The sequence below is a fragment of the Lissotriton vulgaris genome, chromosome 5, assembly GCF_964263255.1.
Source record: "Lissotriton vulgaris chromosome 5, aLisVul1.2, whole genome shotgun sequence".
Taxonomy (NCBI): Eukaryota; Metazoa; Chordata; class Amphibia; order Caudata; family Salamandridae; genus Lissotriton; species Lissotriton vulgaris.
Genome location: NC_141693.1, coordinates 1,858,776,194 through 1,858,799,836, shown reverse-complemented (window position 1 = coordinate 1,858,799,836; position 23,643 = coordinate 1,858,776,194). Strand labels below are relative to the sequence as shown.

General features: G+C 46.5%; 1 protein-coding gene across 1 annotated transcript in view; it reads right to left on the bottom strand.

The window, feature by feature from the left end:
- CDK12 (cyclin dependent kinase 12) overlaps positions 1-23,643 on the bottom strand; it is a 378,297-nt gene that overhangs the window by 204,321 nt on the left and 150,333 nt on the right. The window contains exons 8-9 of the mRNA XM_086924346.1: positions 11,724-11,825; positions 11,481-11,558 (exon numbers count right to left, since the gene is read on the bottom strand). Of these exons, the coding sequence (XP_086780472.1) occupies positions 11,481-11,558; positions 11,724-11,825 (180 nt within the window). The remainder of the gene's footprint in view (positions 1-11,480; positions 11,559-11,723; positions 11,826-23,643) is intronic.

Sequence of the window (23,643 nt, the reverse complement as noted above, 5' to 3'; positions counted from 1 at the left end):
GAAACGTTCTAATTTAAAGTTTTAAATTTTGTTTCATATTTTTAATAAATACTGCCAGGGGGGTCGTGAGGCCCCCCCAGCCTTCCAAATGTTTAAACCTGTGTCTGTCTCCTCCCATGGGGAATTGGTGTTGGGAGGGGTGGTTGGCATCCCGGCCTATATGAGCAGTCTTCTTTCTCATGCAAGAGAAATGAATGCCACAATTGCAATACTTATCATAAAGTAAAGTGCGTACAGTAAAAGTAGTATTATGAAATACTGTAAAAGCATTGATATGGTTTCTTAGCCATATGATACTTTAAAATGGATATAATATATACATACATTAAAACATTGACTAACAAACTCAACTGGTGCTGCTAAGATACGCCTACCCCAGTGTACCTGACCTAAGGCTAATACGTGGGAAGGAGTAAGTAAGTTGCAGTCTTAAGTTAAGTTAGGTTTTTGCCAAGTATCGGAATCAAGAATTCTCTAAGGTTTTAATGAGCTCCGTACCTTGGTTATAGAATGAAGGAGGTCTTGTATCTTGCTTCTCAGGACTCAATCTCCCAGCAACCCACGAGGGTGACTTGGGAACACCGGAGCTGGATTTCTCGGCGTGAGAAAAGGTAGCTTCTCCAGCGCGTCAAAGGGGAGGGGCGGGTTCCTTCGGCTCTCGCATCAGCTGGGCTTCGGATAAGTAGATAACCACTCTGCTCCACACCACCATGTGTTTGCTTAAGGCATCATTGGTATATTTATACCTGAAAGGTGCCAGGTTTGGCGTAAGGTTGGACATAAGACGTCCCTGAGAACGAACAGTTCTTTCTGGACTCCAGAAGTTCTTGTGCAAATCAAAACAAAAGCAGGGGGGGGTTTCACGGGTTGCTGGAGGCTTGGTTTGTGTAAAGAACGCATTGTGCTTTCTAGGAGTCTATGGGAGTAGCCTTGCCGTGCTTTGGACTGCATGTGTTATTACTGAATATGGATATGATTCTTATGCCTTTACAAGGATACTATTTATTATAACCACATAAGGGCATAAATAGGGAATATCGAATTAGGGTCCTAGATAGAAATACAACAGGGCCGTGTCGGTGTCTTTCTTTATTGTTTGAAGTGCATCATCTATATGTTGTCCAAACAAGGATTCTCTCTCATGAGGCATGTCTAAAATCTTCGTTTCATCTTCCTGACAAAGGGAATATGCTACTTACCAGTATGCATCTGTTCTTGGCATGTAGGGCTGCTGACATTAATATAGCCCGCCCTCCTCCCCGGTGCCAGTTGCAGCATTATTTTTTGCATTGCCATCTCTGGCAATGTCGGCGGATTCTGCAGCATCTTGTAGAGGTCGGAGATAAGTTTGGCGTCAGAGGTGCGGGATAGCAGCCACCGCTCATATGGCAAAAGCCGCCTGCCTGCGGTCTCCCTGACCTGCGGCTGGAGTGCCCAGTGCCGGATTTGAAGGTATCGGATCAGTTTTCTCTCGGGGAAGCCGTATTCCGGTTTAAAAAGTGTGAAGGGGAGTACCCCCTCTGGGCCATATAGGCGAGCACATTTTAAAGCCGGAAGGCATTCGCTCACTGTTCCCACACACAAGCAACAAAAGAAAAAGGCCTGAAACAGGCCAGGAGCACGATCCGGATCCACGTTGCACGCGGAAAAGTAAAAAAACTGACGTAGGCGCGCCGGGTTGGGACTTGTGTGACGTCAGTGGAGTTGCGTTGTGCCGTCCCCCCGGCACACAGGGATGCTGTGGCAAGAAATTTTCCGGATTCAGTCTCACGCCTGGGGATAATTCTACGTTAAGGAATCTGCGAATAGTAGTCTCTATCAGATTCAAGTCATTTGCCTTAGTTTTATGTTCATCTGGCAAGAACTGGAGCAAGTGTTCCAATTTTTCATAGTGAGCCCGGTCATATCTTGCTAAAGACCCTGTGTGTTGGCAATACCCCAATGATTGGCTGCCTGCGCAGCTACTCTTTTGCCAGAGGCATCTTAGATTCCTTGTGAGGAGGATGGGCTTCTCCGGTTTTTGAGGTTGCACTTTTGCGAGGGTAGAACCACTAAGGAGCCTAAGGGAACCTGACCCTTCATTTAAATAATAATAACTTAATAATAATAGGGTCAGTAGGTGCTGGTTAATATGTTTTTCATCTACCCTTGGTGTTACGATTCTTGCACACAATGGGTCCTTAAAAATGTCTGCTTTTTTAAGCAGACCCTTAAGCATGGGCAGTGTATGAGTTGCTCTTTGAGAAGAATTTAAAGTCTCATAGCGAAAATCTTCAAGAGCCTCTTTGTGAAGTTGAGCCCCGTGATATTGAGCAGCCCTATTTATTAATTCTATGTACTCTACATTGTTGTCGTGTGGAGAAGGTTTAGAAGGGTATAGGTCAGGCTCATTGTCAGTGTTAGGATCTGTATTGTAATCAATCAATGGGTGAGGAAGAATGTCATCTGGGGCATCCCCATCCCAATCATCCTGGTGGTCAGGTGACTGTGGTGGCGGTGAATTTGTAGGTGTAATTAGCAAATTCGGGTCAAGTGGGGAAGGAGGTGTAAGGGGAGAAGGTTTAGTACCAACATTTTTCATTTCAAGGGGACTGTGGTAAGCTTCTCAGTTTCTGGCTTGCGTTTAATTTGTAGTTTTGCATGAATAGGTCCAGTTTTGGGATTAATAAGCACTTTCTGTTTCGAGTCCGTGTTGAAAGGCGGCATGTCGAAACGAGGCTCCTTGGATGGAGGAGTATCTTTTTTGGCTGTTGGTGGCAGAATTTTCGGTGCCGAGATTTCTGGATCCGAAGATTTAGGTTTCAGTGCCAAGGGGGTAGACCCAAGGACGTGTTTGGATTTCAGCCCTGAAGGTTTCGGTTTGGTACCGAGCCGGAAGGCATTAGTGTGGGTTTCAATGCAGAGCCCAAAGGTGGGGCATTTGAAACATGATCTAAATGCAGACCTTGGCCTGAAGGCAGAGGTGGGATCGGAGCCTATTTCCTGGGCATAGTATGGGGCACGGGTGTATCATTACTCATGGGACGCTGACCCTGTAGAATTTCTTCTTCCATGTCGGAAGACCGCATTGTCGGAATCTTCTCAGATGAAATCCGGAGCGGAGCCGCTAAGATGCTGGTGCATTTAGTGACGTCGAGCCCGACTGTCACGGAGTGTCTTAGATTGAAAAGATCAGCACACGTCACAGTCTTGTTCGCCGTGTTCCGGGGACAGACAAAAGTTGCACACTTTGTGCAAGTCGGTGCGCGGATACTTGGTGCAGCACCCGGGGCAGAATTTAAATGGAGTCTGTTCCATAGAGTGCGATCTGGCATGACAGCCTTCCACGTAGCTTCCAATCTTAGATTTTTGAGTCTATACGATACACAGAGAAGAGTAGTTTCTGTCCTGTAACTCCAGTTCCGTAGTAGGGGATCTCTGTGTATAGTCATAATCTAGTGAATAGTCCCACCCATGTGCGCAGACCCCTGAGCAAGCAAAAATAATCTCTCAAGTTGTCAAAAAAATGCAGAACTGCACAGACACTTAAGAGAGAATTTAAAGACTGATAATGCAGCCTATATCCACAGGCTACACTGTCCAGTACTTCTACTAGAAATTCCACCAAAAATCCACAACAGCACAGCCTGTCCAGATTTCTCCACAGAGAAAAACTTTGCTTTTTCAGCAAAACCCTCTGGAATAATAGAGAGGAAGGAATGGACAGACAAATCCCCATAGGCTGCCATTATGTGGCTCAAAACAGGATACTGTGCCTTTAAGAGAACCTTCCAGAACACTCTCAGTATCCCAGAATGCACAGCAGGTCCCTCTTACTTTCAGTTCTTTTTGAAGGCGCAACACACCAGAACTGTAGCATTCCGTACATAATATCTTTCGCCACCAGGGAGGAAGGAGGGCGCTTATGACTAGAACAGAGATACCCTTACTACAGAATGTTCCTATTGCAGAAATCTGCAAGGAGGCCACTTGGAAGTCGGTCCATACCTTGGTAAGAATTACTGTCTGGTCACTGATGCCAGGACAGACGCTCAGGTTGGGCAGGCTTTGCTGCGAAATCTGTTCGCACAGTAGTGGTGTTAATTCTATTCTCTCCACGGTCGCTTTGATGTGGGGATGGGCTTGCCATTCTATTAACTAGATTATGACTATACACAGAGATCCCGTACTACAGAAGGAGTAGTTTCTGTCCTGTAACTACAGTTACGAAGCAAAGCAGAAGTGGCAGCTTTGCCCCTGGTGGAATGAGCCTTAGGTTTACCCTTTAAGGTCTTATTAGTCTTCTGGCAACACCATTGTATACAGGACACAATCCACCTCGAGATGGACTGTTATGAGGTAGCAAGACCGGTCCTGACTGACCCATAATTAATAAACAATTGGTCTGACCTACTAATATCTTTGGTTCTATCCAGATAAAATTTTAACACCCTCCTAACATCCAGGTAATGCAGAGACCTTTCCGCTGGAGATGAAGGATTCTGAAAAAACGTAGGTAAAGTTATGGTCTGGTTAACATGGAAATCAGAGATAACTTTAGGAATAAATTTAGTGAGAGTATGCAGAACAACCTTAGCAGCATGAAATACAGCAAAAGGTTCTTGGCAACACAACGCCTGAATTTCACTCACCCTGCGGGCCGATGTGATGGCCACGAGGAACACAGCCTTCCAGGACAGGTGCTGTAACGAAGCCTTATGAATAGGTTCGAAAGGCTCCTCCATCAATCTGGACAGCACCATTCAAGTCCCATGAAGGCGAAGGAAGCTGGACAGGAGGGAACACTTTCTTCAAGCCTTCCAAAAAGTCCATGATCACAGGGATCTGCAAGAAGGAAGTCTGTGAAGAGCATTTCCTGTAGGCAGTCAGCGCAGTAAGATGAACCTTAATGGAATGAACCTTAAGGCCAGACTGCGCCAAATATAGAAGATACGAAAGGATGACATCTTCCTTACAAGTCATTGGATCATAGTTCTTGGACTTGCACCAGATGCAGAATCCCTTCCACTTGTAAGCATAGGAAGTCCTAGTGGAAGGTCGCTTAGCCTCCTTCAGTATGTCCATACAATATCATGGTAGATTCAAATGGCAAATCTCCTCATCGCTTCTTCAAAACCCCCCTGCCCACTCTCCGAACCCCAACCAAGCAGCCACTAACCTCACTCAATGGCTAACCAACAGCGCCGACAACCTAGCACCTCTGAAAAAACGTCAAATCAAACTAGGCAGCAAAAACGCTCCCTGGTTCAACGATGATCTTAAGACATCCAAGAAACTCTGTCGCTCCCTTGAGAAGGCCTGGAAAAAAGACCCAAACACCAGCACCAAGGACGCCTTCAAAAACGCCACCCGCACACACCACCAACTGATCCGGACTGCCAAGAAAGCTGCACTTAAAGACCGTCTAGACAACAACTCCCACAACAGCAAGGAATTATTCAACGTCAAAGAATTTACCAACCCCTCTGCCAACTCCGACAGCACTCCCTCTCAAACCCTCTGCGACTCCCTAGCCTCGTTCTTCCACAACAAAATCGCAGACATCCACACCAGCTTCGACAACCAACCCGGAGACCAACCCACCCAACCCTCTACCGTACCCTCACCCCCCTTGAACATCCTTAATGACTGGAACCCAATCTCCACTGAGGACACCATCCGCCTGATGAACTCCATCCACTCAGGATCCCCCACAGACCCATGCCCTCACCATATCTTCAACAAAGCTGACTCCATCATAGCACCACACCTCCGAGACGTCATCAACTGCTCCCTCAACTCCGCCACCTTCCCAGAAAGCTGGAAACACGCCGAACTCAGCGCCCTTCTGAAAAAACCCACAGCTGACCCCTCCGAACTCAAAAACTACCGCCCCATCTCACTCCTACCATTCCCGGCCAAAGTCATCGAGAAAGCCGTCAACAACTAGCTCGCCGCCTTCCTCGAAACCAACAAATCCCTCGACTCCTCACAGTCCGGCTTCCGAGCAAAACACAGCACTGAAACCGCACTCATCGCAGCAACAGACGACATTCGAACCCTACTGGACAATGGAGACACAGTCGCCCTTATTCTCCTCGACCTCTCCGCAGCCTTCGACACAGTCTGTCATAACACCCTCCTACAACGCCTCAGAAACATCGGAATCCAAGGAAAAGCACTGGATTGGATCACCTCGTTCCTCACCGGAAGAACCCAGAGAGTCCGCCTTCCACCATTCAAGTCAGAGGCCACTGAAGTCATTTGCGGCGTGCCACAAGGATCTTCACTCAGCCCTACCCTATTCAACGTATACATGAGCCCCCTCGCGACCATCGCACGCCAACACAACCTCAACATCATCTCCTACGCTGATGACACTCAACTGATCCTCTCACTCACCAAAGACCCTAACACCGCCAAAACCAACCTACATGAAGGAATGAAAGAAGTAGCCGAGTGGATGAAGCACAGCCGTCTGAAACTGAACTCAGACAAAACAGAAGTCCTTATCTTAGGCACCTCCCCCTCCGCCTGGGATGACTCTTGGTGGCCAGAGGCCCTTGGAAAAGCACCCATCCCGACGGACCACGCACGGAACCAGGGCATCACCCTGGACTCCTCACTCTCGATGAACAGACAAGTCAACGCCGTTTCATCATCGTGCTTCAACATTCTTCGCATGCTCAAAAAAACATTTCGCTGGATCCCCACCGAAACTAGAAATACGGTCACCTACGCACTGGTCACGAGCCGCCTGGACTACGGTAACACCCTATAAGCCGGTACCACCGCAAAACTTCAGAAAAAACTCCAACGCATCCAGAACGCTTCAGCCAGACTCATACTAGACATCCCGCGTAAAGAGCACATTTCTAGTCACCTGAAAAACCTCCACTGGCTCCCCGTCAACAAGAGAATAACATTCTGCCTCTTAACCCATGCACACAAAGCACTTTACGAACTCGGACCTGAATGCCTTAACACACGACTTTCCTTCTACACCCCTTTCCTCCAGCTACGCTCCTCCAACCAAGCCCTTGCTGCCGTACCTCGCATCAACAAAACCACCATGGGAGGAAGATCCTTCTCCTACCTGGCAGCTAAAACCTGGAACTCTCTTCCCATTCACCTTCGCCTCACTCAGAACCACCTAGCATTCAGAAAGCAACTTAAAACTTGGATATTCGACAAGTAATTCCCCACCCTTCTGCAAGCGCCTTGAGACCCTCTGGGTATGTAGCGCGCTATATAAATTATTGACTTGACTTGAGGATGATTTTTCTCCCTCCATCAGAACCCTCTTTGCCTCTTCTTTCGTGGAGTCAGACAGTTGTTCCACAAACGGCTCCATGTCACACCACATCTGGCGATCGTATCTTCCGAGAATGGCGAGAGCATTTGCTGCATGAACCAGTAAGCTGGCCATGGAAAAAACCTCTTCCCCACGTTATCCAGACGCCTACCTTCCTTGTCCGGAGGCGTAGTCAAAGGTGTTGATGGGTTCTTGGACTTGCTTTGAGCAGCCTGTGATATCACCGAATAAGGCTTAGGCTGCCCAAGAAGACAAGCTGGACTGCAATCTGGAGCCTTATACTTCTTTTCCAACCTGGGGAGAACTGGAATCACAGTGGCTGGATTTTGCATTATTTTCATACCTTCTTCCCACACATGCTCAATAATCGGAATGGATTTGACCAATCTTCTGTTTTGATCTTTAAAGTCATACAGGAAGCATTCAGACTCTTCCTTTGAAATTGGTAGTCCAAACCTCTTTGCCGCTCTCTCCATTAGATTATGGAACCCCCTATATCAACTGGAGGGGAAATAGAAGTATCCCGACCAGTGGCGTCTGGATCTTGCAACCCACTGTCTCCTTGATCGAAGTCTGGGTCCTGCAGAGGATCAGTCAAGGGATCCACTTGCACCTCATCATCCGAAGAGGTATCCTGCGGAATAGCAGAGGAGGATCCTGGATCCGGTGTCCGGGAAAGGACCCTTGAAATGACCGTTGGTGGTGTGAGACACCACTTGTGAGGGAGAAAGTTTGACTACTGGTTGCGCTTGCAGCAACGCTTGAGGTGGAGGTTGCGTAGACTGCTTTGACTGTTCCGAAGGAAACCTGTTTCTATAGTCCTGCAGCATCAACTGCAGGTCAGAAATTAAAGAGGCGGGCATAGCTACCATGTCCTGTCCTAAACCAGGTGGACGTGGTCTTTGTGGAACAAATTGATGCATTTGTTGGTCACATTGCTCATAGTATTCCTCCGTGCCAGTCTCTTGTAATTTTACATTTAAGTCTGAGGGACTGTAGGCATCCCCAAAACAGCCCTCATTTTCCTCATCCTCCTCCGAATCGTCATCCAGAAGCATTGTCGGCAGATGTTCCGAAACTCGTCGAGGAGACGTCATCTCAGTTGTAATTTTCATCCTCTGCAGAGGAATTTGCAGTTTTTTACCCGTAAACGGCCTCGTCGACGGAGCCATCGTCGACGGTGTGAATATCGTCAACGGAGTCGTCGACGGCATAGAAAACCTAGTCGGCGGAGTCTTGGTCGCCGTCGTCGACGGTCTCGTAGACTAACTCGTCGTCATCACCATCATTGTCATCGAAGTCGCTGTCGTCGTCGACGTAGTTTTCGTCCTCACCGATGCAGTCGACAGCAGCTTACCAGAAATCATCGTCGACGTTGAAGATGTTATCGTCGACGAACCAGGAACCTTGAATGACGACGAAGTCCTCGACGCTGAAACCGCTACCGACGACGAGCCAGTCGACTGAGCCAAGGAAACAGCTGGAAGTTTCACAGAAGTAATCGTCGTCGACGTACCCGATGTTGTTGTCGTCGACGGATGCTGTTTTTTCTCAGGCACAGATCCTGGAGTGCCAGTAGAGTGTTTGTCACTAGTCTTTTCTTTTTTGGACGGAGGAAAAGAGATAGAAACCTCCTTTTTGTCCTTAGAGGTTGTAAGTAATCCAGCACCCTGTCCCTGCCTCTTTTTCACTTCCGTGAGGAGATTTAAGGGGACTAGCCCTCCCAGGCCTGTCAGATCTTATGGGGGGCCTTAGAAGGGGGCTCAGCTGAAGAAGAACCTGGAGGAGATCTACCCCTCTTCTTGGATCTGTGAGAGGAAGCCAGAGATGTCGAATGCTCCTCATCTGATGATAGAACATCCTTCCGAGTCTTCATCTTTTGAAGCCAGGTCAAAAGCCGTCCCTCTCTGTCACGAAGTGTCTTAGTAGAGAAGATTCTACAAATCTTGCAGTCTGTGGCCTTGTGGTCAGGGTATAAGCAATAGATACAGCTTTCATGCTTATCTTCCACAAAAAGACGCTTTTTTCTACAAGACGCACAGGACCTGAATAAGGCCTTCTTCTCCTTGTCAGATACGTCCTGACTGAAGTTGAAAAACTTGAAGAAATAACAGTTAGAATGAGAAAACTGAGCAGAGCTCAGTGGAGACTCCCTAGCACAACGTGCGGTAGAAAAATCTGAGGCTCTGAGCTCTCTCAAGAAGGTTCTATGGGGTGAGGCTGCTCTGATTGGTCCTGGCAAAAGTTTGGTCTCTTTTACACAAAGAGAGTGATAGGATACAAAATGAGATGATGCCTAGGCCTATGTTTCTCTACTGTTTCTATGGTTGTGATACTACCGAGGCTCCCATTCAGACGACGGGGAATGATACAAAGCATGGGAATCTATGAAAGTTCCAATACTGGGGCAATCACAGTTCTCTGCCCAGGATGTGCATTGTTTCTGGTCCCAGAGAGAAGAGGTCCCCACCTTGGGGTCCAGAAACATATCTGTGTGTGGCAGGCTGCCTAAAGCCAGTCAGTGCCTGCAGCTTCCTACAGTGCCCACACCGGGACAGTAGGTTTTCAGGAGGCACCTCTGAGCACAAGTTTGAATAAATCTCACACTGGCATCAGTGTGGATTTTTACATGGAGCGGTTTGGTACCAAACACTCCTTTTAATCTGAACTTCCAGGACATAAGTCTCTTAGGACTCTTATTAGCCATGGGAAACCAAACTATTCTCAGTGAGTGGAAATCATTGCAAAATCTAACCCACCATACTTAGTGGGATAGGGTACGCTTCGCAAGAAGGGCTGACAACTCAGCGCTCAACAATTTTGAACCCCAGGACCTGCACAAATTAAGGAATAAACAACCTATACATCCAAAAAGTAAAGCCATCATAAACATACATTCTTATCACCAACTCAAACATACTGCCAAATGAGCATAGATGAATCACAGCACTGCCCAAGTATGAACCTTACAAATTATCACCCTCCTTCTATAAGCTGCTCAGGCCCTCCAATACCGCACCTTTCCCACTCCCCCCCCCCCCTCCGCCCCCCTATTTATCTAGTTTGTTCCCTTCCCTACTCCTCTTCCACTTTAAATTACCTCTATTATACTGTGGTTTCAACCAATGTAATGTAATGTAAAATTTTATTTATATCGCGCAGCAATCGCTCCAATGGAGCATCTAGGCGCTACCTCCGGCAAATTACCAGATGACAAAGTGACTCAGAGTTGGACCAAATACAAAGGCAAGCATCAAACTAGAGTTCTGGCCATGCTATCTTGCAGTTTAAATATCCAAGTTTTTAATTCTTTACGGAACTCTGTTTCTTTATCTAGAGTTCTCAGGGCAGGAGGCAGAGTATTCCAAGCCTTTGCACCCAATACTGCCAGGGACTTTCCTCCACTGGTTTTTAAACGAAACCTAGGAACCACCAGAGTATTGGAATTTGATGATCGTAGGCTTCTGGTTGGGCAGTATCTCTTGAATTTTTTCTGTAGATATAGTGGTCCTGTTTTGTGCATTGCTCGAAATGTTATAATCAAAACCTTGAACAGGATCCTTTTTACAATAGGAAGCCAATGAAGAGTTTTTAATGCCCCTGAGGCTGACGATCTTTTTGGCCATTTTAGCACCAATCTGGCAGCAGCGCTTTGCACTAGCTGAAGCCTGTAAGTTACTTCTTTATTTGTACCAGCATACAAACTGTTGCAATAATCTAAGCGCGACGTTACCAACGCTACTGCAACAGTTTTCCTCTCCTCCAAAGGGAGTATATCAAAGAATTTCCTCAGGCTTTTGATTAAGCCAAAGCACATTCCTGCCACTTTTATTGCCTGCTGCTTGAAGGCAAGATTGTAATCAAACGTGCTTTGTTCTAGACCGTACTTACCTATGTCACAATGCTCTATTCCGCTTCACATATGTTGTACGCATTTTATAAACCATGACTTATCTTTTTTTATGTTCTCAAACGGCAATAAAATGTTTTGAAATGGGGGGGAAAAAAAATCCGGTCCTCAGTGATCAGTAATGGGCATGGGACTTAAAAACATAAGAAGGAAAGGGGGCTAGAGACCAAGAACATTTTAGGTAGTACACTATACATTTGAATGCACTGCTCAGTCTGTGTTCATACGAGTTGATTTAGAATAGCCAGATGAGAACCCTGTATAAAAACACAGTACCTAATCAGCTCCAGCTGTGCGAGCTCCTGATGGGCTTGAAAAACTGGCTTCTTTGTAAACAACTCGCCCAAAATGCAACTAGAAAAAAAGAAAGAATCTGTTACAGAAGACAATTTTAGGTTAAAATGCAAAGTAGCCTGTGTTGTACTAGGTTTCGGTTTTCTATAATTAGTTTAATAACCCACTTTAAACACCAGCCTGCATTCAAATACCAAAGGGGAGGTTAATAAGTAAAGTGCTTACCCACAGCTCCACACATCTATTGCTGGTGTGTAGCGCTCTTCCCCTAGCAACAATTCTGGAGGTCGATACCACAAGGTTATAACTTTATTGGTATAGGGCCGACTGGAAGCAAAACAAAAATAAGAAAGCACAAAAATAAGAAAGCAATCATCAAATAATCATAAAAACATAAGGTAGGAGATTAAAGATAAACTGATGGAACAAGAACCAGAAAATGGATTTTATGGAAATCTCAGGGTAACTTGTTTCGTAGATACTAAAAGGGAAATGTAACTGTAAATTTCATCTCAAAATTCAGCAACTGCAGAATATAGGAGTGTGTGAGTGATTCAGTACACAACATTTTTAATATTATTTTCAGGCATAAGTTTCCATGTCCTGCAATACTCCGTTGAGTCTATCAAGCAGTCGATTACTGAAGCTGCACAAGAAAACAAGTTACTTACCTGCAACTTTAGTTCCCCAGTATTGGTAACTTTCATAGATTCCCATGCTTTGTATCATTCCCAGTCGTCGGAATGGGAGTCTTGGTAACAAAAATACCATAGCTGTAGGTACAAAAGACAAAGGAAAAAGGCCTAGGCCTCATTCCCTTTTGTAGCATATCACCCTCTTTGTGTAAAAAAGACCAAACTTAGGCATCAGCCAATCAGAAGTGCCTCACCCCTTAGAACCTTCCAGAAGGAACCTCAGAGCTCAGATTTTCGTAGCCGTTGTGTACTTCGACACCATATCTGTTGTAGGCTGAGCTTTCCTCGGGGAGGCGGGTGGACGCATGGGAATCTATGAAAGTTACCAATACTGGGGAACTAAAGTTACAGGTAAGTAACTTGTTTTCTTACCCCAGTATTGGAACTTTCATAGATTCCCATGCTTTGTATCAGAGTAGCAAGCAGTTAGCAAAAAAAAAAATCACATTTTGCATCATAAATTATAGCAATAGGCAACATGACATAAGATACAAAATGTGAAAGACGGAAGGTGGGAAAGAAGGGAAAGCTCACCATCAGTGGAAGAGGTTCCTCAGGACAGCCTGTCCTACTGCCGCATCATCTTGTTTTAGAGATTCCAAGCAGTAATGCTTGGTAAAGGTGTGAACGCTGCTCCAGGTAGCAGCGCGAAGAGGGCAGTTGAAGAAGCAACAGATCTTGTGGAATGTGCTTGGATCTTTCCAGTTAGAGGTTTTCCTGCAGCTTTGTGACAATGCAGAATGGCACTTGTGATCCATCATGAAACACCCCGTTTGGATAACGGAAGGCCCTTACCTGGACCTCCGAAAGCGACAAATAGCTGTGAAGATTTTCGAAAACCTTTAGTACTTTCTAAATAGAATTTCAAGCACCGTTGCACATCCAACGAATGCAATGCTCTTTCTGCTGGCGTAGAAGGTTGAGGGAAGAACGCCTTCAGAATGACGGTTCATTCAAGTGGAAATCAGAGGGAACCTTAGGCATGAACCTAGGATTAGTTCTCATGATCACAGTGTGTCTCTTGAATTGAAGGAAAGGTTCTTGGATGGTCAAAGCCTGTAATTCTCCAACACGCCTAGCCGACGTGAAAGCAAGGAGGAGAGCCAATTTCCACGAAAGATATTTCATGTCAGAACGATGGGTTGGTTCAAATGGACCCTTCATGAGTTGAGAAAGGAATAGATTTAATTGCCATGTAGGAGGGGGCGGTCTCACCGGTGGATAGACCCTGAACAAGCCCTTAGGAAATTGCTTGATAATCCTGGAAGACCACAAGGAAGGACAGGATCCTGTCCTTCTGAACCTTGACAAAGCAGCCAAATGGACCTTGATTGATGAATGGGCTAGTCCCGACTTAGCCAAGGAAAGCAGATAAGGTAGGATCTGATGAGGCTTGGAATTGAAAGGATCAATGCTTTCTTTCACCAGCAACAAAATCTTTTCCATTGAAGGTGGTAAGTCCTGTTCTTTGAAGGAGCCCTTGCCTGGGACAGAACCTCCTTAATCTCTCTTGATAAGGGCAGGTTCATAAACTCTCGCTGCTCAGCAGCCATGCAGTCAGGTGTAACGACTGTGGATCTGGGTGCCAAAGTGGTCCGTCGGACATTGTGAGAAGATCCGGCAGAATCCTCAAAGGAAGGGAGGAGCTATCGACAACAGATGGAGCTCCGTGTACCAGAACTGCCTCGGCCAAGCCGGGGCTATCAGGATCATCCTGCACGGCTCCACCTTGATCTTCCTGATAAGTCGTGGGATCAGAGGAAAGGGAGGAAAAGCGTAGACAAATGTCCTCGACCATGCTATCCAACGCGCACTCCCCAGTGAACCTTGATGGTGAAGCCTGCTTGCCTAAGACCGGCATTTCTTGTTGGTCTGAGTGGCAAAGAGATCGCTCTCCGGTCTGCCCCACTGGCTGAAAATCTCTTCCAAAACTGTATGATTCAATTCCCACTCGTGGCTGACTGAGGATGACCTGCTCAGCCTGTCGGCGTATTAGTTTAGGATCCCTGGTAAGTGTTCTGCCTTCAGTGATATTCTCTGAAGGATCGCCCATTCCCAGATCTGTTGAGCTTCTTGCGACAAAGGACGAGATCTGGTTCCTCCTTCCTTGTTCACATAGTGCACGGCCGTGGTGTTGTCCGTCCTGATAAGCACTTGTGAACCTTCTAGGCGAGGAAGAGAAGCTTGCAGAGTCAGTCTTATCGCCCTTAGTTCTAAAAGGTTGATGTGGAGACCTTTCTCCTGGGGCGACCAATGCCCGCTGACATGTAGGTCTTGCATCACTGCTCCCCAACCCTCCAACGACGCGTCCGTTGTCACTACATGTGGGGATGGGTCGCTTATGAAGGATAGACCTTGGGACAAGTTGTTTTGATCTGTCCACCATAAGGTTGCGTCTTTCATCCTCGGAGTGACCGTCACCATGTCCTTGAATGAACCGTGGACCTGTTGCCACTGGTTGTCCAGTTCCTCCTGCAGAGGACGCATTCTGAGTCTGCAATGGGGAATCAGTGGAATACACGATGAAATCACCCCCAGTAGGGATTTGTATTGGCCTACAGAAAGACACCTTCTTGCCCGTAAGTCCCGAGCCAAGGTCTGTAATTTTTCCCTCCTTTCCAGAGTAGGGAAGGCTCTGGAGAGGTTTGAATCCAAGAGGGCCCCCAGGAAGCGAGCCTTTTTTGACGGGACCAGAGGACTTCGTTGTTTAGAGTGAGGCCTAGATTCTGGAACAGATTCGTACAAGCTTGAACAGCCTCTAGCGCTGCCTCCCTGGACGGAGCTTTCAGCAACCAGTCATCCAGGTAGGGGAAGACTTGGAAGTGGTTTCTTCGCAGGAAAGCTGCAACTGGCGCCAGCACCTTTGTAAAAATTCTCGGGGCTGAGGGGAGTCCAAAGGGTAAAACCCTGAATTGAAAGTGGCTCTTGGCTACTGTGAATCGCAGAAACCTTCTGTGTGCTGGGTGGATCGGAACATGGAAATACCCATCCTCGAGATCGAGGGGGGCCATGAAATCTCCCGGATTGAGGAGCTTCAAGATGTCCTGGAGAGAGACCATCCGGAAAGATAGGGAGATGAGATAGGTGTTCAGCACCCTGAGGTCTAAAATGAAGCGCCATTTTTCTAGCGTTGTCCTCACCAGGAAGAACCTGGAATAAAATCCTTGTCCCCTTTGGTTTGAGGGAACCGGCTCTATCGCTCCCTTCTGGAGCATCTATTGGACCTCGAGCCACAGGAGACGCTGGTGTTTCGACGGAATGGCTGCCGGGGGCTTGGGTGGAGGGACTTGCGTGAATTCCAAAGTATGCCCTTTCCGAATGATGTTGAGCACCCAACTGTCCGATGTTATTTTGGACCAGTTTAGAAGGTATTTGGTGACCCTGCCTCCAACTGATGATTTCTTGAAGTAGGGTCCAGTAGGAAGAGCCAGGAGGCCGCTATTGGCGCTTTGACGAGTCCCGTCCTCGTCCAGCCTGTTTTCCCTTATTGTAAGGCCTGAAGTTTGTCGACTGGCCCTGGCACTGTTGATAGGGCTGACTGTATTGCTGGGAACTTGAGCCCGTGGAGGAGTAGCGCTGTTGTTGGAAGGACCCTCTATAGGTACCACCTCTGCTTCTGCCTCCCTTAAAAGGAGACTTGCGGTATTGAAGGGTCCCTAAGGACCTGGCAGTCTCTGTATCCTTTATTTCTTGAAGGGTATCATCGATGAGTTTCCCAAACAAAGCCTCACCATCAAAAGGAAGATCAAGGACCTTTTTCTGGATCTCAGGCCGGAACCAAGTCGCTTTGAGCCATCCTTGGCGACCGAGGACTGCCGCCCCAGCCAGGGATCGAAACGCTGTGGTTGCAATGTCCATTGCACAGTCAATGATTTCCATTGAAGTCGCTTCCCCCTCCTGCAGGATCTTTTTTGCTTCAGATGTAGACTCTGGAGGCAGCTGGTCAATGTACGGGGTGATATCGCACCAAAGCTGGCGGTCATATCTCCCCAAGATCGCCAGGGCATTAGCGGCCGGTACTAGTAAACTCGCCATTGAATAGAACCTCTTCCCTGCATTGTCCAATCTCCGCCCTTCTTTGTCAGGTGGAGCTTATAAGGGAGCAGAGGGGTTAAGGGATTTTCTCTGCGCTGCCTGCAAGATAACGGAATCTGGTCTTGGATGACCCGTCAAGGCTGCGGGACCCTCATCGGGTGCCTTGTATTTTTTGTCCAGACGCGGTGGCACTGGGACCACCGTCGCCGGGTTCTTCATGGCCTTAAGGCCCTCCTTCCACAAATGATCCACAATAGGGTTGGTTCTTGTCGATTTCCTAAAAGGCTCTCTGAAATCGTATAGAAAACAATCAGTAGTAACCTTAGGCATGGCCAATTTGAATCTGCCCGCTGCTCTCTCCATCAACTGATGAAACCCCCCGATGTCCGCTAGCGGGGAATCCGCCGGATCTGGGACTGGTGAAGCGGGATCCGCAATGATGTATTCATTATATTCAGTATTCGGAATAGAGTCATGATTCGACTGCTGGTCCCCCATCTGAGGAATCATCATGGACCTCTTGCAGCCCGGAGGAATCTTGTTGAAAGGATGTCTGAGGCTGAAGGGGAAAATTGAGCCTGTAAAGTTGGCGTCACTAGTGAAAGTACTGCAGGTGTAGCAGATGCCGCCGGGACATGAAGTGGCCTATTCACCCTAGATTTGTAGTCCTGCAGCATGTTATGCAGATCTTGGAGAAAAGAAGATGGCACAGTCACCATATCTTGGCCCGAATGATGTTGCGACTGGGCCGTTTGATGATGACCACTCTCCTCCTGGACGTATTCACCCTCAGAGACCGTTTCCTGGCACTTGACCAGAAGTTGGGAGGGACTATTGGCATAGCTGTAAGCGTCCTGGTCCTCATCCTCTGACTCCCCTTCTTGAAACAGCATAGTTGGTGGTAGGGGTTAGGGGTGGGGGAGGGGGGGGGGGGGGGGGGGGTGGGGGGGGGGAACACACTCCTCGGAGAAGTCATCTCCGGCGTGATTCTCGTCACAGAAATGGTAATCCTTTTCTCAGAGAATAATATCGTCGACTGTTCAGTCGTCGACGGCTGTACCTGCGTCGACGAGATAGGGATCGAAGTCGTCGACGAGGAAACTGTGGGAACACCAGCCGTCGTCATCGTCAGAGTCGTCGATACCCTCGTCGTCACCATCGTCGTCGGTTACACTAACCTTCGTCGTCGCCTTAGTCATTGACGCCTTCGTCGGCAGAGTCTTCGTCGTCGGTGCCTTCTCGGTCAACACAGACGAAACTCCCGTCAACGCCACAGTCGACGATATCAACTTCGAAGCAGATTTTTTAGTTGACGGAACCTCTGCCGTCGACGTCTTCGTCGTCGAGGACTTAGAGCTCCTCTCAGAAGATTGGGAAGAAGGTTTTTTGAAGGCTGAGGCAGTCTTCTAACCTTTTGAAGGCGTAACAGGTCCTACTTTCTCCTTGTCACTTCTGTGAGGAGATTTGCTGGGACCTAGGCTCTCGGACTCACTGGGGGTCTTTTTAGAGGACTTAGAAGGTCTTTCCACAGAAGGGGAAGGAGAACCCCTACCCCTCTTCACTGACCTTCTTGAGGAAGACATCGACGCTGCATCCTCACTGTCACTAGAGACCGTATCCTTCCTGGACTTCAGCTTCTGGAGCCATGTCAAGAGTCTACCCTCACGGTCCCGGTTGAAAATGTGCGACAGATCTTGCAGTCAGCAGCCTGGTGGTCAGGATAGAGGCAATAGATGCAGTCTTTGTGCTTATCCTCCACAAAAAGCCTTTTCTTGCCACAGGTGGAACAAGGCTTGAAAAGGGCTTTTTTCTTCTCCATTTCACTCATCCTGGAAGGCAGTCAGTAATCCTGAAGAGAATCTAAAAGATTCTGAAGAAAATATCCAAAATAATTCCTTAGAAAAGTAGAAGTTGAGCAGAGCTCACAGGAGACTCCCTAAGCACAACGTGCGGTAGAAAATCTGAGGCTCTGAGGTTCCTTCAGGAAGGTTCTAAGGGGTGAGGCACTTCTGATTGGCTGATGCCAAAGTTTGGGCTCTTTTACACAAAGAGGGTGATATGCTACAAAAGGGAATGAGGCCTAGGCCTTTTTACTTTGTCTTTTGTACCTACAACTATGGTATTTGTTACCGAGACTCCCATTCCGACGACGGGGAATGATACAAAGCATGGGAATCTATGAAAGTTCCAATACTGGGGTAAGTTTACATTTTGATGGTACTTTGCAGCACTCTTAAGCCAATCAAAAGCAAATGCACACTATTATTTTACCATTCTGGAACAGGGGGCTGTAGATTTTAATTTTATTTTAATATTTATTTTAATTTTATGTGCCAAACTGCTTTGGGTTCCAAGGGTTGGAAAAAGAATGGGCTTATCTAAAAGGAAATAGCACAGTTCAACCTAAAGATGTATTATAACACACCTTCACCAATACACAGCGTCACTTACACTTCATTGAATCTCTCAAACTGCACATTCTATCTTGTGCCCCGCAACTTTGATACAAGGAAAGTGATGCTACACCACCCCACACACAAAGGTCATCCTTCTACCTTAAAAGAAAGACAGCATTCCCGGTTGGTGAGAGCACTCTGTAGTTCACTGTAGGAGGCGGTCCTACTATATGGGGTACACTTTAAGTGATGCACCTGCACTAATGTAGAAAACCATTATGGTGGTTTTAGTGGTCTTGGAAAACCATAGAAAGCTCTCCAAGTCGTAGCTGTGGAGAGAAGCCTTCAGGCTTAGTCCAGAAGGTGTTAAGCAGCTTGTTTTACCAGAACTAATAATATAGTCTAGGTGAAACTAAAAAGAACTACACAGAATAGTTATAAAAATAGTCATCTTTATTATAAACACACACCAACACATTGGTATATCTCCTACGCGGAGAATTCAACACAATACACACAATACTTTAAATGTAAACAGGTAAGTAAGCACAAATACACAGTGGTCTCTAGGGGGAGACCAAACCATATACTAAAGAAGTGGAATGGGAACTGCAAATGAAGTTGGACTTGGACCAGAAGACTCAGAAGAGCTGGAGACATAAGGAACCAATCGAGATAAGTAGCCAGGAACCCCACGGAGGTTGTGTGCAGAGTGGAAACACAGCTGTGTACTCAATGCAAGTCCATGGAAACTTATGTCTGTTGTAAGTGGTGCTAGCACCAACTAACACAGGCTGCAATGGCAGGCCTGTAGTCACACTTTGAGTGGTCTCTCATGGGTGGCATAATGCATTCTGCAACCTATGGGAGACCCCTGGTGTACCTATGCACTGGGCACCTTAGTACCATATAATAGGGACTTGCAAGGGTACACCAGTAGCAGTGGTTTCATGGCGCTGTGAACGGAGTGCAGCAGTGAAATAGTAACAAAAGCTTACTCATATGCCTGAGAGAACAGATGGGTTTTTAGAAGAGTTCTGAACTGAGTGTAGGAAGTTACTGATCTGAATTCCATAGGGAGGGAGTTCCAAAATTGAGGAGCCAGAAAAGAGAATCTCAGACCGCCATGCTTCTTTCGTTTGACAAAGGGGATGATAAGCAAGTTCAAATGAAAAGAACGGAGTTCACGGACAGGAGTAGAACGGTGTATCAAGGAAGAAATAAATGTTGGTCCTTGGCCGGCCAGGGCTTTGAAGATGGTACATCCCAATTTAAATACACATTTATCCACCGGGAGACAGTGAAGGCTCTTCATCAAAGGGCGAACATGTTGATGTCTGGGTTGATGGAAAACGAGCCTGGCTGCTTGGTTTTGCACCAGTTATAAGTGGTGGAGCTGATAAGCAGGAATGCCAACATAAAGTGAGTTGGCATAATCAATGCGGCAGATAACCAGCGCAAGAAGAACCAGAGTTAAAGCTTCAGTGGTTAAAAATTTACAGATTTTCCGTACTCGCCGTAGATGAAAAAAGCGCCGATCTGGTATTTCATACACATCTTTGCTTATTATAACCCCAAGACTTTTTACATATTCAGCTGGGCAAGGGGGGGTTACCTAAACTAGGAGGCCAAAAGTTTGAGTTCCAAGGATTGGAAGTGCCTCCAGTCAGAATCAGCTCAGTCTTATCAGGGTTGAGCTTAAGTTGGCTGGCATACATCCAGTCGCAAATGAGGTTCCTGGTGGATTGAAAGTTAGACACTGAAGTGTTCGAAGAATAAATATCAAACACCAACTGAAGATCATCAGCATAGTTGAAGGCGGCAACTTTACTGTTGCGAAGAGACCGGATCAAAGGTGACATATACAAATTAAAAAAAGGAGGGGTGAAAGAGAGGACCCCCTGGGAGACTCCGCATGTCAACCTAACCTTCTCAGCCAAAAAATTGCCAAGATGAACTGCCTGAAAGCGATTGTCCAAGGAGGAGGAGATCCATCTCAGGGCCAGTCCCCGGATCCCAGCATTATTGACAGGGTTGATCAGAAGATCATGATCAACCGTGTCAAAAGCATCAGACAAGTCCAGGAGTACCAGCACCTGGGTGGTGTTTTGATCAGCCCCCTTCCTAAGTTCATCCACGGCTGCTAGGATGATCAGCTCCGTAAAATGTGCTGGTCTAAATCCTGCTTGGTGAGAGTCAAGGAATTGTTAATGCTCAATAAAAGAGCTGAGGCAGTTAGCTACATGGGCTTCTAAGATCTTACGGAGGTAGGGAAGTAACGAAATGGGGAGAACTTACTCAATATCAGTGGATCGGCGATGGGTTTCTTCAAGATGGGATTTGGGAACCATTTCAGAAAGTCTGAAGATATCAGGGTCAATGCCTAGTCTAAGAGAATTATTGAGGAGTGCAAGAGGGGGATGTGGACAAGTGGCGAAAGCTTCTCGTAAAATATGTGGGGGGCAGCAATCTGTTGGGGAGCCTGAACTAACTTTTTTTAATAGGACTAGGACTCCTCTCTGGAGATCAAAGGTATTTGATCCAGCATCTGAGAATTTTTTAAACAAAGGGGGAGAGGTTGTTTGCAAGACAGGGGAAGGAATGCTGCTTTTTATAGTAGCAATTTTCTCCATAAAATACGAATTTATAGAGTCAGAGTGTTTGTGAGGGGACGGGTCTAGTGATCACTCTGGCTGGTTGTGAAAGTTCATCGACTATAGAGAAAATGTCTTTAGTCTTAGAAGCGGAATTTGTGATTTTCAGAAGAAAGTAGGATATCTTTGTCTGAAGAATGGAATTTTTATAATCTTTTAACAGAGAAGTGTAGGTGACTTTTTTACCTGTGGCATAATCTTGTCTCCATCTGCGCTCAGCTTGCTTAAGTGCAAGTTTCTTAATTTTCAACTCATCGGAGAACCAATACTGAGCATCATGGGGACGTTTAAGATTTATTCTCTTAAATGGGGCAACAATATTGCTAGCTGATTCACGCCAATGCTGGACACTGGATACCTGACTACCTAAGGAGTCCTGTTCAATAGGAGAGGAGGCTTTTAAAAGAGTACAAAAGTCGCCAATATTAGCCAGATTCCAGTCTCTGGCTAGGTGATTCTCCGTGAGTGGGGATTTTTTAGGGAGAACGCAGTCCAAGGAGAATGTGATAATGTGATTATCTGACCATGGGGAGATTAAAAGTCGTGTAATGCCTGGGTTTGAAGTCCAAACTTGGTCCAAAATATGTCCTTTAATAGGAGTAGCGACCTATACATGCTGGGTACAGTTAAGTACGGATAAGAGATAAGTAAATTCTAAAGAGCTGGAGCTCTCTTTTACATCCGTGGGCCAGTAATTGAAGTCTCCTATGAAAATAATCCTAGCATATTAAGGATTATTTGGGAGATCATTTCACCTAGCAATTGAGGGAAATGGGGCATGTGGTGAGGGGGTCGATAGAAGAGACCATAGATAAAAGGGAATTGGGGCGATTCAAATTTTAAAATAAGCCTAAAATAAGGATATCAACAGAGTATGCCAGCGACTTCAAGAGAAGTGAACCTAAGTTTGTAACGTGTAATAGCTGCAACCCCACCTCCAGGCTTCCCTGGCGGCCTATTGGCCTGAAGCATATAATAGCCTGTGGGCACTGCTGCCAGAATATCGGGTACAGACTCAGTGTTCAGCCATGTTACCGATAAAAGAAGTATATCTGGTTTGTTGGAATCAAGTAACTGAAATATTTCTAAATGGTGTTTAACTAGCGAGCGAGTGTTCAAGTAGCCGTTTGTCAGTCTTTTTTTCCTGAAGGAGGAGAGTTGCAGGTGCAGATGAGGCTTTAACGCTGGCAGGAAAGCTCTGCTCAGAAAGTTCAGGAAAAGTATTCCTGAGCTTAAAAATCCCTGTAGTATGCAAGGAAGCCTTAATGAAGGGGCTGATAGGCCAATTATCTTGTAGGCGCCTCAGCTCCATTGCTGACTAGTCAGAAAACAGAACACCAGCAAAAAGTGGGGGTAACCATGAAAGCAGATCCTACTTTCCTACACACACATACTCTACACTATTCTCAGAGAGAACATCATCCTCTCAAAGGAATCTTCCCCTTTCATAAAGCAATTATCCCACAGCGAACCCAGCCCAGCTATTAAGAAACAAAAAGGATATGTGGATGAAACTTCAGCACCAATGCCCTCCAGACGAAAATGTGTGGGACTGAATTATTCCCAACCAAACCCATGCCAGTGGAGCCCCTTAGCCTTCATCCTGGCTTCCCTTAAAGTACAGCCCCAGAGAGGCCAGAAAAGGTGTTTTTCACATATACTGTGTGGAGTTTAGTTTTACTGGCTGAAGGATGTCACCCAAACTCCACAACCATTCTGAATCCTCACAGTAGTCGCTAAGATCGCCAGACGACCTCACAATAGAGCCAAACGCTAATGATCCAGAAGGTGCCGGTGCCACCCAGGTCTACTCTGGGTGCCTCACCAACACAAAATCAGCATCATGTGACAGATTTCAAAATAAAGGCAACTGAACTTTCAGGTGCCTAAAGGATACAATACAGACTACTGGCCCATTGTATTCCCCTACTCCAACCTTAAAAGGGGGAGAAAAAAGCATAATAAATCAGCCCAGTGAATTGCAGTGAAGACCAGGACGCCGGCTTATCTTTAAGGCAAGTGATCATGTAGTTTGAGAGGTGGGTTTTAGTGGTTTGCTATTTTTCTTGCCACTGGATTCTATTATTAAGAATCCCTTGGGAACCAGGTTAGAAACCAACTTAGTTCTGTATCCTTAGCAGCATTTCATCAGTCGTCTGCTAAAAACTACCGAGCCCTGACCACTTATGAAGATCTTGGGTCAACCTGAAACAAGAGCCACAGGCTAAAAGTGGCAGGTGGGAAAACGTCCTAGGGAAATATGACATTTAGTGTCATACTAAACCAACCACTGAAGCATCTTACTATCTTTTTTTTGTTGAAATCTTTTTATTAAGGTATTACAGGTTAAAGCCCCCAAGAGGGG